This window comes from Podarcis bocagei (genome assembly GCF_964188305.1).
Source record: "Podarcis bocagei genome assembly, chromosome: 7".
NCBI lineage: Eukaryota > Metazoa > Chordata > Lepidosauria > Squamata > Lacertidae > Podarcis > Podarcis bocagei.
Genome location: NC_138132.1, coordinates 10,179,609 through 10,198,075, shown reverse-complemented (window position 1 = coordinate 10,198,075; position 18,467 = coordinate 10,179,609). Strand labels below are relative to the sequence as shown.

The 18,467-nt window shown below is 43.4% G+C and overlaps 1 protein-coding gene across 3 annotated transcripts in view; it reads right to left on the bottom strand.

Moving 5' to 3' along the window:
• LOC308590597 (galectin-9-like) overlaps positions 1-8,666 on the bottom strand; it is a 32,872-nt gene extending 24,206 nt beyond the window's left edge. The window contains exons 1-5 of one of the 3 annotated variants that reach the window (XM_081200790.1): positions 8,526-8,664; positions 6,341-6,429; positions 4,239-4,434; positions 2,264-2,372; positions 1,084-1,223 (exon numbers count right to left, since the gene is read on the bottom strand). In XM_081200790.1, the coding sequence (XP_081056916.1) occupies positions 2,265-2,372; positions 4,239-4,434; positions 6,341-6,429; positions 8,526-8,555 (423 nt within the window). In that variant the 5' untranslated portion in view covers positions 8,556-8,664 and the 3' untranslated portion in view covers positions 1,084-1,223; position 2,264. Of the gene's footprint in view, positions 1-1,083; positions 1,224-2,263; positions 2,373-4,238; positions 4,435-6,340; positions 6,430-8,525 lie in introns of those variants that run through there. The other 2 variants (XM_081200792.1, XM_081200791.1) reach the window with 2 other exon arrangements.
• Between the last annotated feature and the right edge of the window lie 9,801 nt (positions 8,667-18,467).

The following is an 18,467-nucleotide window of genomic DNA, read 5'->3' as shown; positions in this document are numbered from 1 at the left end:
CCTAGGACCCTCGTACCTACGGGACCGCCTCTCCCGGTATGCCCCACGGAGAGCCTCAAGGTCCATAAATAGCAACACCCTAGTGGTCCCGGGCCCTAAGGAAGTTAGATTAGCTTCAGCCAGAGCCAGGGCCTTTTCAACACTGGCCCCGGCCTGGTGGAACGCTCTGTCACATGAGACCAGGGCCCTGCGGGATCTGATTTCTTTCCGCAGGGCCTGTAAGACAGAGTTGTTCTGCCTGGCCTTTGGCTTGGAGCCAATTTGATTCCCTCCCTCTCTTTCTTTTTTCTTTTCCTTTCTCCTCCTGCTATGAGGCTACATTTTAATATTTTAATGTTTCAATATTTTAATTTTGTATTTCAATTTTCAACTTGTTTTTATTATTGCTTGTTAGCCGCCCTGAGCCCGGCCTTGGCTGGGAAGGGAGGGGTATAAATAATAATAATAATAATAATAATAATAATAATAATAATAATAATTATTATTATTATTATTATTATTAACACTTTGCCCTGGCTTTTGAGACTTGAGGTGTTTATTTTTTGTACCCACCTAATTTCTGTGACTGCAAGTTTTTTGAAACAGTTTTAAACTTTGTGTTTTAATGTTGCAATGCACCCCTGGACCTTAGAGTGAAGGATGGGTAGCTCATAATAACAATGGGTTCAGATTTCTCTGTGGATTGCTGTTTCCATGTGCACATTTGTGTTCCCTCATTCATACATGGGCACTTTCAATTTTATGCCTCCAAAATCTATGTCAATGTTTCCCATTCCCACTAGTGGCCGGTGTGCTTGGTGAAATATATTTGCATTGTCTGTTGCTGTCCCCTCCCCTAAATCGGCACTTTTCCGTCCACCGTAACTTCTAGAAACCTCAGATCCATTATGGGCATGCCTGCAAGTATTTGTTGATTTTATTTTTTTAAGGAGAGGACCGATCTGTTGCAAAAGGTATTTTCTTGGAGCAATAATGGTTTCTCTCTTCCTAATGTTCACAGACTCTTCAGAATCCATATGCAAGAGGCCATGAAAGCTCAGACTCGTTTTTATATACTAGTCAACAATATTTCTTCCACAAATATTAAGTTGCATTCTCTTTTATTTTATTGTAAGTAGACAAGGTATAGCAATTTATAATCCTTTTAAAAAATAAATTTGTTTTCTGTTCTGTGTCGTCTTTCTGAGCATTGTCTTCTCTTTTCCCCTCTTTTTGTTTTGTTCCTGTAAAAAAACAACACACAACCACACACAATTTTAAAAAATGCAAATGAGTTACCGGCACCACAGGTATTCCCCATTCATCACAGTCCTACAAAGTGGTCCAGAATGATACTCTGACTGATTGCATCAGCCACCACCAAGAGATCCAGGAGATTCATCAGGGTCTCATCCTCCTTTGTCTTCCAGGGAAGATCATCCACTGGAGCAATGAGAACCAACGTTGTGTAGATTGCCATACATCCAGAATTTCCTGGACATACTCAGTATTCAGCCCTCATAAACAGCGTCTGGGCCGAAATCGCTTAAATGTCCAGGAAAATCTGGCCATATGGCAGCCATGTTGGTAGTGTGTCCAGATTTCCACTTTTTGAAATATGGCAACCCTATTGTTGTACCCTCTACACGTTTTGAACTACAACTCCCAACAGCCCCAGCAAGCCTGGCCAATGTAGAGAATTATGGGAGTTGTAGTCCAAAACATCTGGAAGGCATTACATTGGCTACCCCTGCCCTACAGAAAGCAGAGCAGTTTAAGATTTCAAAACTAGGATAGACATCACAACGGAACAGATCCAAATAACCTGCCTTCATCCAAGCGTACGTAGCAGTCACGTTGTCCTGATACATCAGATTTGGCCAGGGTCAAATGATTTGACACTGGTCAGTAGTATCAGTAGGACTAATGTGTTCCTTTAAGAGAGGTCTGACTGACTACTGCAGACTTTCCTCCTCCAACAAACCTTTTAAGTTGAGTTCGCACCCAGTCTGCATCTGTACTGGAATTATTTTCAATGTGTTTTTATTGCTTTATCACTTGTTGCTCTGCAAATCTGTCTCCTTTGGGAGGAAGGGTGGGAGATATCAATGTAATAAATAAATAAACTTGCCCAACAACAGCTCCTTTAAGATTAGATTGCCTCATTTCAAAGGACTTCTCGTTAACTGACAAACGGCTGTTTTCCTTACCGTAAGCAAGAGAAACCACGCTGACAAGTTTTAAACGGGGAAGGATTAAGAAGCTTTAAAAACCTGCAACTCACCCTAAGAGACCCTCTGCAAGTTGACATCCCCTTTGATCTCCAGAGCCCGGGCGCTAAAAAAGGGAATGCGGTGGACGTATTTCAGGAAGTCTTTACTATTGACAGTTACCTAGGGAAAGAATAGAACAAGAAAGTGACAGCACAGGCAGATTTAGGGCAGCACGACCTCCGCATAGGGTGCCGAGCAATTGTCATCTAAGACATGTGCCCTCTCTGAGGGATGTGTGGAGGGTGGTGACATGAGAATGGGCCTTTTCGGTGATGGCTCCCTGCTTGTGGAATGCTCTCCCTAGGGAGGCCGGCCTTACAGCATCATTATACAGTGGTACCTCAGTTTAAGAACAGCCCTGTTTACAAACTATTCGGTATACGAACTCCGCAAAACCGGAAGTAGTGTCCTGGTTAGCAAACTTTACCTCTGTCTAAGAATGGAAGCCAAGCAGTGGAAGGGCACCAGCGACGGGAGGTCTCATTAGGGAAAGCGCGCTTCAGTTTAAGAACAGCTTTGGTTGAAGAATGGACCTCCGGAATGGATTAAGTTCGTAAACTGAGGTACCACTGTATATCTTTATGCAACAACATTTTTTTTCGCCCAGGCTTTTGCATGTAAATTTGGAGGGTTTCAGACATTTGTTGTCTCTTTTTAGTGGGTGAGATGTGTTAATCCTGCGAAAAAGCTACTAATCAGTAGAAATAATAATAACTATCATAATAATGACTACCACTAGGAGTCAGTAAAGTTGTTTTGATACAGGAGCGAGAGGTCTCATCGCCTAGCTCCCATTAGCAGCCTCGCGGCGATGTTCTCAGCTAGCTGCTGCCTCTGAACTGTCTTCACAGGCAGCCACACATGGCCAGATTCTCTCTGTCCAAAAGAAATCATTGTTAGGAAGCCAGTCTCAGAAATGCTTCATGCCTCAGAGGCTATTTGCACCTCCAGTGACAAAGATGAGTTCACTAGGAAGATGAATTCATACTTTGAAACATACTTTAGATAGGAGAGGGAAACGTGCCTTATCTAATATATTAACATTAGGGGCTGTGTGTCTTCCGAAAACAAGGAGTAAAGGTAGCTCAGAGCATGTTTGCATTTGCTCATCCTTGAGAGTATTTGGGGATGCGAAAGAATAGAAGGAGAAGCAAACTCAGAAGCTTTATGCTCATCTATGCTCTTGAGAGTCCCATGGACTGCAAGAAGATCAAACCTCTCCATTCTGAAGGAAATCAGCCCTGAGTGCTCACTGGAAGGACAGATCCTGAAGCTGGGGCTCCAATACTTTGGCCACCTCAGGAGAAGAGAAGACTCCCTGGAAAAGACCCTGATGTTGGGAAAGATGGAGGGCACAAGGAGAATGTCTAAATGCAGGGCTTTTCTTTCAATCGGAACTCACCAGAACTCAGTTCCAGCATCTCTCAAGAGGGCGCCATTGCCATTCGAAGAGAACGAGGGGGCGTTCATCGTGAGTTCTGGCACCTCTTTTTCTAGAAAGATAGCACTGCCTAAACATAAAGCCGGGACACGGGTGGCGCTGTGGGTTAAACCACTGAGCCTAGGACTTGCCGATCAGAAGGTCGGCAGTTTGAATCCCTGTGACGGGGTGAGCTCCCGTTGCTCGGTCCCTGCTCCTCGAAAGCACTTCAAAGTGCAAGTAGATAAATAGGTACCGCTCCGGCGGGAAGGTAAACGGTGTTTCCGTGCGCTGCTCTGGTTCGCCAGAAGCGGCTTAGTCATGCTGGCCACATGACCCGGAAGCTGTACTCGGCCAATAAAGCGAGATGAGCGCCGCCACCCCAGAGTCGGTCACGACTGGACCTAATGGTCAGGAGCCACTTTACCACTTTACTTTACTAAACATAAAGCCATCTTGCCTGTTACAGAAAAAGTAAAGCCATCTTGAGCCATGAGAATTAAAAGCCCACAGGCCATGAGAAGACTGTTTGATGAAGAATAGATATGCCCTGCCGGCAGCCTCACCCTGTAGCAGTCGCTCATGACATCGATGATCATCATAAAAGTGGCCCCTGCCTCGAAAGGAATGGGCCAGCGTTCCTCTTTTCCCCAACCTCCGTTTTGCTTCGTATTGCAGACCACCTCATTTTCGTTCATCCGCGGGTTGAAGTGGAAGACGATGTCGCCATTCTCGCCCAACAGATTAACAGTGAACGCGAACCTGAAATGCGATATTGACACTGAAGCTACGTAGGAGGAAATGGTACTGAAGGGAAAGGTGGGGTGAGGGGGGTTAATAGCGGAGGGGTAGTGGGAGAAAGGGGTAGTTTGAGGCTGAATTAAGAAAGGATGTCCTGAAACTCACCTTAGAACGATAGAATCAAAGTTGTAAGGGACCCTGAGGATCATCTAGTCCAACCCCTTGAAATGAAGGAATGTGCAAATGTCCCATATGGGGATCAAATCAGCAACCTTGGCATTATCAGCGCCATGCTCTAACCAACTCAGCTACCCAGACTTTGGGATAGGATGGGCCATTAAAGCTTATTAAATACATACTGGTGTATAGTGCTAGGGAAACTACTTAATGCAAAGATGGCTGTAGTTTTCACCTCCTTAAAATGTGTAGCATTTCAATGCACACAAGTATCTGCTTTAAAAAAAAAGGGTGGTGAAATATACTCGGAGTTGAGAGTGGATTTCATGCTCTTTATTCCCCTCATAGTGGTGAGGAGGAATGGAATTTCCCCCACAATATCTGCTTTATATACATTATTTACACAATGGGCTGCACGTGATTGGCTAATTCCGGGATTCTCCTGTAGGCCAATCAGGTTGTGGATTCACTTCCACCTGGAGCTGGATTGGGTGGCTCCTGCGGACCAATCAGACTGCTGCATTGTTCTAGGACCAATCAGACTGCTGCATTCTGAATCCTCTTGTTCTAGGGCCAATCAGACTGCTGCATTTTGGATCCCATTCAGCTCAGTACATAACAGGTGGGGAGGTTTGCTCACCCCGAGGGCCACATTTGCTTTCTGGACAACCTTCTGAGTGCCACCCCCCAGTGGTGGGCAGGGCCAGAGGCAGAATGGAGGAAGGAGTTGTACTTATTTAGTAATATAGTTTTACCTGTTGCACAGCAGATTAGTTTCTCCATCAGCCTTCACCAGCCTGGTGTCCTCCAGATGCTGTGGGACAGCACCGGGTTGTTGAAAGCTGTCCTGCATCCGCTCACCCATCCATCCCAATCCTTTACCCAGGGAAGCAGAAAATGCATGATCAGAGTTTGAGGGCCAATTCCAGCCAGGCAAAAACACTCTGGATATGAAGCAGGGCCAGTGAACAGTGTGGCCTGTGGAGAGCTCCAAGGGCCAAATGCAGAGGCCGCATCCGGACCCCAGGTCTGAGTCCCCCATACTAAATTGTCACAGGGTGGTGGTGTGATGTGTAGCCAGTGCAAAAAAAAAAAGTGACATTTTAACAGCTGCACCGAAGAATTCTGGTAAGTGTGATTTGTCCTGAAGGGGTGGGAAAAGTTGTGACAAGTATTGACACCCTGCAAGGGAACATTGGGCAGGGAGCAGCTATAGAATAAACTCTAGCTTTCTTTTTAAAATAACAACTTTTGATAGCAGTCATTATTGAAAGGAAGTTTTGACCAGTACAGGCTTTTTAGTCCCAGCACTTTCCTCAGGAAGACCCAAATTTCACCACTGAATCGGAGCAACTGGAAATAGGGTTTTTTGGGGGTTGCCATTTGCTCCAATTCACTTGGGTTTTCCCAGGTAAAACATGGGTTCCCCTCGGGAAAACCTGAGGACACAACAAAAAAACACTCGAACACAGAGCTGGAAAGCCTGGGCAGTTGCCTCGAAAGCATGAAAGCAAAGGTGAATGTGAATGAGCCCTCAGTGCTGCTCATAGTATCTTTTCTATGTGACAAAAAGTCAAAATATAGTCTGAAGAGTTAATCTCGGTGTGGTAGAGGGTTTGGGCTCTCTAAGATAACTTTCTGACTTCAGCCTGGGAAATTCTTTAGTAATAGAAGAAAGATTGGTGTAGGAGGGGTGAGGGCATTTCTTGAGGGAGGGAGGGCATGGGAGACAAAGAGGAGACACACAAACCCTTTTGCAGAATGCAGGACCTGGCCTATGATGCAAATCGACATCCCCCCACGCAAGGGCGCATGAAAGTATTGCAGAAAGGGAACACTCTGTGGAGCAGAAAAACAAAAATCATCACATCCTTGTTCCTATTCTCCAAAATGAACTATACATTTATCATCATCATCTATTATAAATCTCTACTGGAAGTAAAGGTAAAGGTAAAGGGACCCCTGACCACTAGGTCCAGTCGCGACGACTCTTGGGTTGCAGCGCTCATCTTGCTTTATTTGCCGAAGGAGCCGGCGTACAACTTCCAGGTCATGTGGCCAGCATGACTAAGCCACTTCTGGCGAACCAGAGCAGCGCACGGAAACGCCGTTTACCTTCCCGCCGGAGCGGTACCTATTTATCTACTTGTGCTTGATGTGCTTTCGAACTGCTAGGTTGGCAGGAGCAGGGACTGAGCAACGGGAGCTCACCCCGTCGCAGGGATTCGAACCGCCGACCTTCTGATCAGCAAGACCTAGGCTCTGTGGTTTAACCCACAGCGCCACCTGCGTCCCCTACTAGAAGTAGTTAAGTTTTAAAAATCAGGAGGCTGCTTCTCAAATATGCACACTTGGTCCTAGAGTTGGGGACACCCTAGGCAGAGACCTTAACTTGGGAATAAACGTAAAGCCCCTAGGGGACCTCAGCTGGGGGAGCAAGGGTTAATTCCTCCTCCATGCCCACCACAGTCCCAAAAATTATCAGGCCTTCCAGCTAATGCTATTCTATTGGCTTTGGGGTTGGCGGGAGCCCAGCATGTTAAATGCAAAGATGCATTTAACACATAGCTGTCAACGTTTCCCTTTTTTTAAGGGAAATTCCCTTATTCCGAATAGGATTCCTCGCAAGAAAAGGGAAAAGTTGACAGCTATGATTGAACCTCCTCCTCTGATTTGGAGAGGAGGAAGGAATGTGAGCCACATCACTGCTGAGGTTAACTGGAAGTCAGCGGTTAGGATTTGCCATCAGGAAGAACTTTCTGGTGGTAAGAGCTTTTCGATAGCGGAACGGACGCGCTCAGAAGGTGGTGGACTCTCATTCCTTGGCGGTTTTTAAGCAGAGGTTGCCTGGCCATCTGTCATGGGTGCTTCAGTTGAGATTTCTGCATTGCGGGGGTTGGACTAGATGACCCTCAGGGTCCCTTCTAGCTGAACCATTCTGTTATTCTATTATCTTAGCTTTCCCTCCCCCCCCCCTTACTGTGCCTTGAACAGCCTGGCAGACAAAATATTTAAGGAGACAAGCTTTTCCCATCACCCAATTCCATGCCATAAACCCTTCTGGGATCCTTTGCAGATGACCGCAATGCCTGGAGACAGACAGTTCACAGCAGTGATTACAGCAGGAATGACCAATAAAACAAAAAAACCAGGCACTGTAACTCTTCAACTGTTTGACTGTTCCCCCGATGGCACTTTCCTCCATTGTCCCGCCAGGCAGATGGATGACAACTTCAATTCCATGCCAAAGCTCTGCCTACTTAGTTTCTGCATTTCCTATAAGTTTGAATCAATATCTGATCCTAGCTGCAGGTCGCCATTCCACCTGCAAGCTTGGTCAGGTTGCCTGCAAAAACTCTGCTGCGAAGGAGGCAGGAAAGGGATTGTAAATCTGCTTGGCCACTTATTTAGAGATCTGCTTTAGAGATCTGCCTCACCGTATGAGATGCATGCTGTTATTTAGAAAGCTCCAGCTTTGTGCTGCATGTTGCACAAACATACCGTATTTTTCACTCTATAGGACGCACCGGACCATAGGAGGGGAGAAAAAATCTCCCCCTCTCTGCTCAGCGCCCCTTCAGCGAAGCGGCAGGAGAAACGGAGCCCCTTCCATTTCTCCTCCCGCTTTGCTGAAGGGGCGCTGCGCAGAGAGGGAAAACTGTGCAGCGCCTCTCCAGCGAAGCGAAGCCTGGAGAGCGAGAGGGATCCCTGTGCTCCGGGGGCTTCAGGCGGCTTCGCGTTGCTATCGCTGAAGCCAAGGACCCTGCATTCGCTCCATAAGACGCACACACATTTCCCCTTAATTTTTGAAGGGGAAAAGTGTGTCTTATAGAGCGAAAAATACAGTAATCTATTGAGAAGATGCCCACGCCGCCCTTCTTCCCATTGCAATCCCAAAAGCTTTCATCTATTAAACATCTTATTTCTATACTCACTGGATGCAAAATCGGTGAGGAGAAAGCCATCTTATAGCACTTGCTGGAACTGACCGAATGATTCTCCACTTTTTTCTGCCCTCCAAAGACGCAATGAAAGGAGATGCTTATATAGAATTAAGTTTCATTACCTCAGGAAGCAAAACGTGTGAAAGCAAAACCGCCAGGACTGTTTTACCTTTAAATGAGACGGTTCTTGGAAATCTGCTTTGCTGCACAAGCATTTTCCCCCACCTGCACTACATTGCCCTGTGACTGGTGTCAGCAATTTCTAAAAGCTGACAGAACTGTGGCTTTTACTTTTTAAAAAAATACTATTGTTTGATGACAGACCTCTATGCTCTTTGGAAGCCCAGAGCACTTACTTGAATTGTTATGATTTTTCCTTTTATTCGTGATTATTTATTGGAGAAACAAAGTGCTTTCATTCATTAGGAAGCCGTTTTTAAAATTTAAATTTGAAGAAATGTTTATGGGTATTGATGCTTTTCTTTGTTGTTTATAATAATAAATGTGAGAGAAACGGGATTCTTTCTGGGTTAGAAAGTTTGTACAAGTATTAAGGGAACATTGGGCAGGGAGGAGATATAGAATAAACTTTAGTTTTCTTTTTAAAATAACAACTTGCATGAGCAGTCATTACTGAAAGGAAGGGTGTCCCTTACAAATACTGAAGATGTATGGCCCGATAATAAATGTTGGAAATGTAAAGAGACTGAAGGTACATTATTTCACCTTTGGTGGACGTGCCCAAGGATTAAGGGTTTCTGGGAGATGATTTATAATGAAATGAAAAAGGTATTTAAATATACCTTCTTGAAGAAACCAGAGGCCTTTCTCCTGGGCATAGTGGGCCAATTGGTGTTAAAGAAGGACAGAACTTTCTTTATGTATGCCACAACAGCAGCAAGAATACTTATTGCAAAGTACTGGAAGACACAAGATCTACCCACTCTGGAAGAATGGCAGATGAAGGTGATGGACTACATGGAATTGGCGGAAATGACTGGCAGAATCCGAGACCAGGGAGAAGAGTCGGTGGAAGAAGATTGGAAGAAATTTAAAGATTATTTACAGAAATATTGCAAAATTAATGAATGTTAGAATGATGTCAGAATGAAGTTAAGTGGTTTAAGCAGCAATGCTATAAAGGTGTATGTAAAAATGGATTATTAACAGGTGAGAATCCAAAGTTATAATATATTAAGTTAAAGGATTAAGATAAAAACAAAGAGGAAAAGAAATTGCTGAATTAACTAACTGAATTGGAATACAAAAAAGGGAGGTGTGAGGAGGTCAGGGAAGCAAGGAAATGAATGTAAGGTGGAAAGATTGATGTATTTTTTTAAGTGTTTTTTATCTTTTTTGTATTTTGTATTTTTCTTTTATTCTTATTTCTGTCTTTTTTTCTTTTCTTTTTATTTATGTAATTTTTTTCTTTGAAACCTTAATAAATGTTTTTTAAAAAAACCAAATACTGAAGATGTATGGTTCTGTTACTGTTTGTATGGTTATGTGTTAAGATAGTTTGTACAGATGTTCATGATAAATCTATGTATATATTTTGAAGAAAGAAATGTAACGTACTGCATTCTGTGAATCAATATAACGTCTTCTGGAAAGGTTCCACCTTCTGTATCATGTGTGTTACATCAGTGGAGTTTGCTGCCTTCTTAGTAGTTTGGTTTTTATCCTCAGCTGAACACCAAAATGCGTAGCTAACCCAGGGACAGGGAACATTCCCCTCTGAGCGATCATCTGTGGGTTGAGCACAAGCCAGTGATGGTCAGGGCCAGAGGCAACAGCGAACATAGCAATAAATCTTAATTCTGCCTTCACACCGTACACAAGAACATAAGAGGAGCCTACTGGAACAATCCAATGGCCCATCTACTCCAGCATCCTGTGGTCACAGTGGCCACCCAGATACCTGTGAGAAACCAGCAAGCGGGACCTGAGAACAAGAACATTCTCCCCTCCTGTAGTTTCCAACAGCTGGTATTCAAAAGTAATATTGCCTCACTGTGGAGGTGGAGAATAGCCATCATAGAAGCATACAATTGTAGAGCTGGAAAGAACACCAAAGGACATCTAGTCCAACCATCATCTTTTTTACCACTGGGGCACATCTCAGGGCCAAGTCTCTGTGATTTATTCTAGCCTAAGTATTTTTGTGGGGAACATTTGTTTAAAGGTGGATGAGGACAGATATCAATCTAAACAACTTGTGATGTTGCGGGATCACAAGGTGGCGGGATTTAAGTTGAATAAACAAAAAACTAAAGTTTTGGGGGGAAACTTGACACCTTTAGAAACAGATGGGTTTCAGAAGGAAACAGAATTAAGCGTGGCTAAAAAAGTGAAATACCTGGGGATTAATTTGTCTTCCAAAAACTTGAACTTATTTAAAGACAACTATGAAAAATGTTGGTCAGAAGTTAAAAAGGATTTAGAAACTTGGTCAAGACTAAAACTTTCCTTGTTGGGCCGAAGTGCAGCTATAAAGATGAATGTATTGCCAAAGATGTTGTTTTTGTTTCAAACCCTACAGATTGTGGACAGAGTGGAATGTTTTGGTAAATGGCAGAAGGATATTTCTAAGTTTGTTTGGCAGGGCAAAAAGCCCCGAATAAATTTTAAAATACTAACTGATGCTAAGGAAAGAGGGGGGTTTGCCCTGCCAGACTTAAGGTTATATTACGAAGCTGCAGCCTTCTGCTGGATGAAGGATTGGTTACTTTTAGAGAACACTGATGTCCTAGATCTGGAAGGGTTTAATAATTCTCTAGGATGGCATGCATATTTGTGGTACGACAAGGTGAAAACTCATAAAATGTTCAAAAACCATATTGTCAGAAAAGCAATATTTATGGTCTGGACAAAATACAAAGACTTATTAGAAGGAAAGACCCCGAGGTGGTTATCACCAGCGGAGGCCAAGGCTCGAAAAAAACCCAATATGGAGGCCGGCTGGCCGAAATATGGGGAAATATTAGAAAAAATTGGAGACAATTGGAGGCTGCAGAGCTACGAAAAATTAAAGAATAAGGTGCAGGATTGGTTTCATTATGCTCAAATCCAAGAGGTTTTTAAGCTGGACAAGAAAACAGGCTTCCAGGTGGAAAAATCGAAACTAGAGACAGAACTGTTAGAACCAAAGACTAAGGTACTTTCGAGAATGTATAACTTGCTGCTTAAATGGAACACTCAGGATGAGACAGTCAAATCAGCCATGATAAAATGGGCTCAGGACATTGGGTACAACATTATGTTTGAAGACTGGGAAAGGTTATGGACCACCGGTATGAAATTCACGGCATGTAATGCCTTGAAAGAGAATATTATGAAAATGATATATAGGTGGTACATGACCCCAGTCAAGCTTGCTAAGATATATCATTTGTCTGATAATAAATGTTGGAAATGTAAGGAGGCTGAAGGGACATTCTTTCACCTCTGGTGGACCTGTCCAAAAGTGAAGGCCTTTTGGGAAATGATTTACAATGAGCTAAAAAAGGTGTTTAAGTACACCTTTCCTAAGAAACCAGAAGCCTTCCTCCTGGGCATTGTCGGCCAGAAGGTGTTAAAGAAGGACAGAACTTTTTTTATGTATGCAACTACAGCAGCAAGAATTCTCATCGCAAAATATTGGAAGACACAAGATCTACCCACACTGGAAGAATGGCAGACGCAATTGATGGACTATATGGAACTGGCTGAAATGACTGGCAGAATCCGAGATTTGGGAGAAGAAACAATGGAGGAGGATTGGAAAAAATTTAAGGATTATTTACAAAAATTTTATAAGTTATATGAATGTTAAGAATTTGCATGGTTTGGAAAATCCAGCTTCAGCAATAAGATACGATGTTATGGGAATTTAAGTTATATTAATGAAAGGACTAATGTTTAAAACAATATTACATTTGTTTTTAAAGTAAATTGACAATAAGTATTTTAAACCCAAAATATAATTATTTGAAAGAACAAAAGAATACATGAAACAAGGTTATAATTTGCTGATATTTTTATTGTAAAGAACGCATGGTGAGGGAGACGTGGGGAAGTCCGGTTGGTTATGGAAAAATGTTTTGGAAAGATGATTCTCTTTTTCTTTTTCTCTTTTCTTTTCTGTTATTTCTTTGTATATCTGATTCAGTTGTATCTGGAAAAAATGCAATTAAAAACATTTTTTTAAAAAAATAAACAACTTGTGATGTTGCTCTCCGCTGCACATGTTCCAGCTTGTCAATATCCTTCTGAAACTGTGGTGCCCACACAGTACTGTGGTACCTCAGGCTACATACGCTTCAGGTTACATATGCTTCAGGTTACACACTCCGCTAACCCAGAAATAGTGCTTCAGGTTAAGAACTTTGCTTCAGGATGAGAACAGAAATTGTGCTCCAGCGGCACAGCGGCAGCAGGAGGCCCCATTAGCTAAAGTGGTGCTTCAGGTTAAGAACAGTTTCAGGTTAAGAACGGACCTCCGGAACGAATTAAGTACTTAACCCGAGGTACCACTGTACTCCAGGTGTGGTCTGACCAAGGCAGGAGTGGTACTATTGCCTCCCTTGAATAAAACTTAGAATAGTGTTGGGGGTTTTTTTGCTGCTGCATCACACTGTTGACTCATGTTCATCTTGTGGTCCACTAAGACCTCTCCGTCCTTTTCACATGTACTGCTAGTAAGCCAGGTGTCCCCCATCTTATATTGGTGCCACTGGTTCTTGCTGCCTAAGTGCAGAACCTTGCATTTGTCCCTGTTGAAATTCATTTTGTTAGCTTGTGTCCAGGTCTGCAATCTGTTAAGGTCATTTTAAATCCTGATTCTGTCTTCTGCGACGTTAGCTACCCCTCCTAGTTTGGTGTCATCTGCAAATTTGATGAGCATCCCCTCAATTCCTTCATCCAAGACATTGAGCAACAACAGGCCTAGGACAGAACCCTGTGACACCCCATTTGTCACTTTTTCCAGGATGACGAGGAACCATTAATGAGCACTCTTTGGGTTCAGTCACTCAACCAGCTATGAAAAAAAACTGAAAACCAAATGAACACTAGGCCCAGATGGTGTTTCTTCAAATTTCTACAAGAAGTTTAAAGATCTGATTCTTCCTTTTTTAATTATTTTATTTAAAAAATTGGAATGGTGAAGAAATACCAGGCACTTGGAAATCATCTCAAATAATTTTGCTTACAAAACTAGAATGTTTATAATCTTTTTTATTTTAGTCGGTTATAATTGTTCTCTTTCTTTTATATACATTATAAAATGATATAATAAAAAACTTTACAAAGAGAGTAAAATTAAATAAACACTTTTAAATCTACAATATATTAGACATCTTACAGCTGTGACTCCTGCACTGCAGGAAGGTAGACTAAATGATCCTCGTGGTCACTACCAACTCTATGATTCTATGACTGGCAAGCATCAAAGACTTATATAAAAAGCTATGATTTGACCTAAATGTCTAATGCAAACAAACAGGAGCGCAGGGAGGATGAGGAAGAGTAAGGCTGGTTTCGTTGGAAAATCAGAGGACAGCAGTCACTGGATATTTCCAATGATAGCATGCATTGAATGAGTGGTTAAATTCATGCTTCTCCCATTTATTTTACTATCCATATCAGGCATGGTCATCTGGTCCACAGTGCCTTTGAATCTGGCCTACTGCCTCCCATTCTCAACCCTGTCCCACCATGCAACAATAATTACGCTTAGATAATTAAAAAAAAACAAAAACCTGAAGATCATGGCAACTGGTCCCATCACCTCCTGGCAAATAGAAGGGGAAGAAATGGAGGCAGTGTGAGATTTTACTTTCTTGGGCTCCATGATCACTGCAGATGGTGACAGCAGCCACGAAATTAAAAGACGCCTGCTTCTTGGGAGAAAAGTAATGACAAACCTAGACAGCATCTTAAAAAGTAGAGACATCATCTTGCCAACAAAGGCCCGTACAGTGGTGCCTCGCAAGACGAAAAGAATCCGTTCTGTGATTCTCTTCGTCTAGCGGTTTTTTCGTCTTGCGAAGCAAGCTCATTGAAGGATTAGCGGATTAGCGCTATTAGCGCTATTAGCGCTATTAGAGGCTTTTAGCGGCTTATCTGCTGATCGGATCAGCTGATAAGCAGCTCAGCCCTATTAGCGGCTTATCTGCTTATCTGCTGATCGGATCAGCTGATAAACGGCATGGCGCTATTAGCGCTATTAGCAGCTTTTAGCAGCTTGTCTGCTGATCGGATCAGCTGATAAGCGGCTTAGCGCTATTAGTGCTATTAGCGGCTTTTAGCTGCTTTTAGCGGCTTATCTGCTGATCAGCTGATAAGCGGCTTAGCGGCTTAGAAAAGGGGGGGGAAACCAGCAGGAACTCGCAAGACATTGTCGTCTTGCGAAGCAAGCCCATAGGAGATTCGTTTTGCGAAGCACCTCCAAAACGGAAAACTCTTTCGTCTTGCGAGTTTTCCGTCTTGCGAGGCATTCGTCTTGCGGGGCACCACTGTATAGTAAAAGCTATGGTTTTCCCAGTAGTGATACATATAGCATTAAAGCTTGAGTAAAAGCAAAGTTTTTTGTTTGTTTTTTTAAGGATAATTGCTCTGAACAAACCCCAAAAATCCTAAACTTTTGTTAGCCAGCAGAGGCAGTGACCTTTTAGTGGAAAATATGCCTTTGGCAATGACAAACCTAGACAGCATCTTAAAAAGCAGAGACATCACCTTGCCAACAAAGGTCCATATACTTAAAGCTATGGTTTTCCCAGTAGTGATGTACGGAAGTGAGAGCTGGACCATAAAGAAGGCTGATCGCCGAAGAATTGATGCTTTTGAATTATGGTGCTGGAGGAGACTCTTGAAAGTCCCATGGACTGCAAGAAGATCAAACGTATCCATACTTAAGGAAATCAGCCCTGAGTGCTCACGGGAAGGACAGATCCTGAAGCTGAGGCTCCAATACTTTGGCCACCTCATGAGAAGAGAAGGGTCCCTGGAAAAGACCCTGATGTTGGGAAAGACTGAGGGCACAAGGAGAAGGATACGACAGAGGATGAGATGGTTGGACAGTGTTCTCGAAGCTACCAGCATGAGTTTGGCCAAACTGCGGGAGGCAGTGGAAGACAGGAGTGCCTGGCGTGCTCTGGTCCAGGGGGTCACAAAGAGTCGGACACGACTAAACGACTAAACAACAACAACAACAAAGCTTCCATTTTCTATTTTGCTAATTTCTTTCTGTGAAGTTCCTGTATTTTCTAAACAGTGAAAATGAAGATGAACTTTTCATAATAAAACAAAAACTAAGCATTTCCCCCTTTTTGTTTTTGCATGGCAAGCATTTTCTTTGAACATGGCTGTGAATACATTGCCATTTACTCAGGCATTCCCACAGCTGGCATCTGAAGCCATGTACACATGATATAAGCAAAAACTGCAAGGTTTTTAGCTGGGGCAGTTAGAATAAGATCTATGATTTATTGATGTAAACCCCCAAAATGTATTTTCCATAGTTAAGTTTTTACCTCTGTCTTCAGTACATTTTATTTTATTGCTATGGCTAGCCGCTGATGCAAATAAAGTCTCTTCTACATATTATCAGCCACAATCCATATCTATCATGTAGTTTATTGATAAATGCTGCTGTTTGATGTGTTTCCCAGCTTCCATCCAGTTTCAGGATGTAAGCCATGGTTAAGCTGAGGTGTGTACATTTGAGGCAGCCATTGTACATGCACAGATGACAGCTTTATGAATGGGATTTGGAGGGATTGCAGGCTCATGAAAACCAAGCAGATAATGCTCCTCAGGTGAAGACATCCCTGCCCCCTCTCTAGTGTGTACTGCCATGTGCAAAAGCAACTTGAAATGTGATAGGTAGGGGGAATGAGCTGTAGTTTAAGCTGCTAATGACCCCCAGCTTTAAGTCTGAACTTTACAATGACCTGGAGAACCAAAAGTTCTAAAGGTTTCTTTTCCTTTTGTTATTGCATGACCAAAAAAAAAAATTCAGTACAGTCCACTCTTGTTCGCGAGAAAGTTATAATCTTGCTATATAAGGACATGTTGGAAGGAGATGCTAGCAAAAAGGAAACAACAAGGAACTCTTGAACTTCCTCTCCAGGTCATGTGAAAATGCAACTCTTGCAAGGAAAACGAAAGATGAACTACGGTAACTATCCATGGCTCGTATTGGGTTATTTTGGAAATAACTATCTCCCTAAATCCAGAAGCAGTTGGGCTAATTTCCTAGCCAAAGTGGAGTTTCATGCACACACATGCACACAAACACAATGGACAGTCTGTGGTGATCACTTGCAACAATCCTGCCAGATCCCTGGCAGTTTCATGTGGTCAGCAGACATCTGTCCTGAGTGACCTGGGTCCATAAAATCCTTAAACACCATCCATGGGCAAAAAACAGGGGCATGTGGTGGAGTCCCTCAGTAGAGGACCCTTAAGGCAAGAAGGTCTTCTGCAAAGGAGTGACCTTTCATCTCAACCAGCAGTTTCCAAGGGTGCAGCTATAAAATACAGCCAGAGATTAGGGGCCACTCTTGCAAGTCTGCAAATCTATCAGCTTGCACCGCTGCACGATTTCCTGTTCTCATCCTGAAGCAAAGTTCTTAACCCGAGATACTATTTCTGGGTTAGCGGAGTCTGTAGCCTGAAGTGTCTGTAACCCGAGGTACATAGGTCCATAAATGTACCTGAGGTACATTAGGTCCATAAACTACCATATAGCATACAGTCATACCTCTTGTTATGTTCAGTTCAGGTTACATCTTTTCAGGTTGCATCCCGCGGCGACCCGGAAGTACCAGAATGGGTCCCTTCTGAGTTCGCTGCTCGAGCAAGCGCAGACGCTCAAAATGACGTCACGCGCATGCGCAGAAGCAGCAAATTGCAACCCACGCATGTGCAGACACAGGTTGCGTTCTGCTCATGTTGCAAATGGGGCTCTGGAACGGATCCCGTTCGCAACCAGAGGTACCACTGTATATTCAACACAAAAAACAGTGACAATTTGTTGTTGACAAAGGACAGCTGGACATACAAAGGGCCCCATTACCAGTAGCTTAGAGCCTCATCAAACCTAAATCTAGCCCTGCATCTAGCCCAGCATCCTGTTTTCACTGCGGCTGAAGAGTTGCCTGCATGGGAAACCAGCACGCACAAGAGCCCTCTTCCCCTCCAGCGGCTTCCTGCAACTGTGGTGCTTTGATGTTGTTTAGTCGTGTCCGACTCTTCCACTGCCTCCCGCAGTTTGGTCAAACTCATGTTCGTAGCTTCAAGAACACTTCAAGAACCATCTCATAGAATCATAGAATCATAGAATCATAGAATCATAGAGTTGGAAGAGACCACAAGGGCCATCGAGTCCAACCCCCTGCCAAGCAGGAAACGCCATCAGAGCACTCCTGACATATGGTTGTCAAGCCTCTGCTTAAAGACCTCCAAAGTAGGAGACTTCACCACACTCCTTGGCAGCAAATTCCACTGTCGAACAGCTCTCACTGTCAGGAAGTTCTTCCTAATGTTTAGGTGGAATCTTCTTTCTTGTAGTTTGGATCCATTGCTCCGTGTCCGCTTCTCTGGAGCAGCAGAAAACTACCTTTCTCCCTCCTCTATGTGACATCCTTTTATATATTTGAACATGGCTATCATATCACCCCTTAACCTCCTCTTCTCCAGGCTAAACATGCCCAGCTCCCTTAGCCGTTCCTCATAAGGCATCGTTTCCAGGCCTTTGACCATTTTGGTTGCCCTCCTCTGGACACGTTCCAGTTTGTCAGTGTCCTTCTTGAATTGTGGTGCCCAGATCTGGACACAGTACTCCAGGTGAGGTCTGACCAGAGCAGAATACAGTGGCACTATTACTTCCCTTGATCTAGATGCTATACTCCTATTGATGCACCCCAGAATTGCATTGGCTTTTTTAGC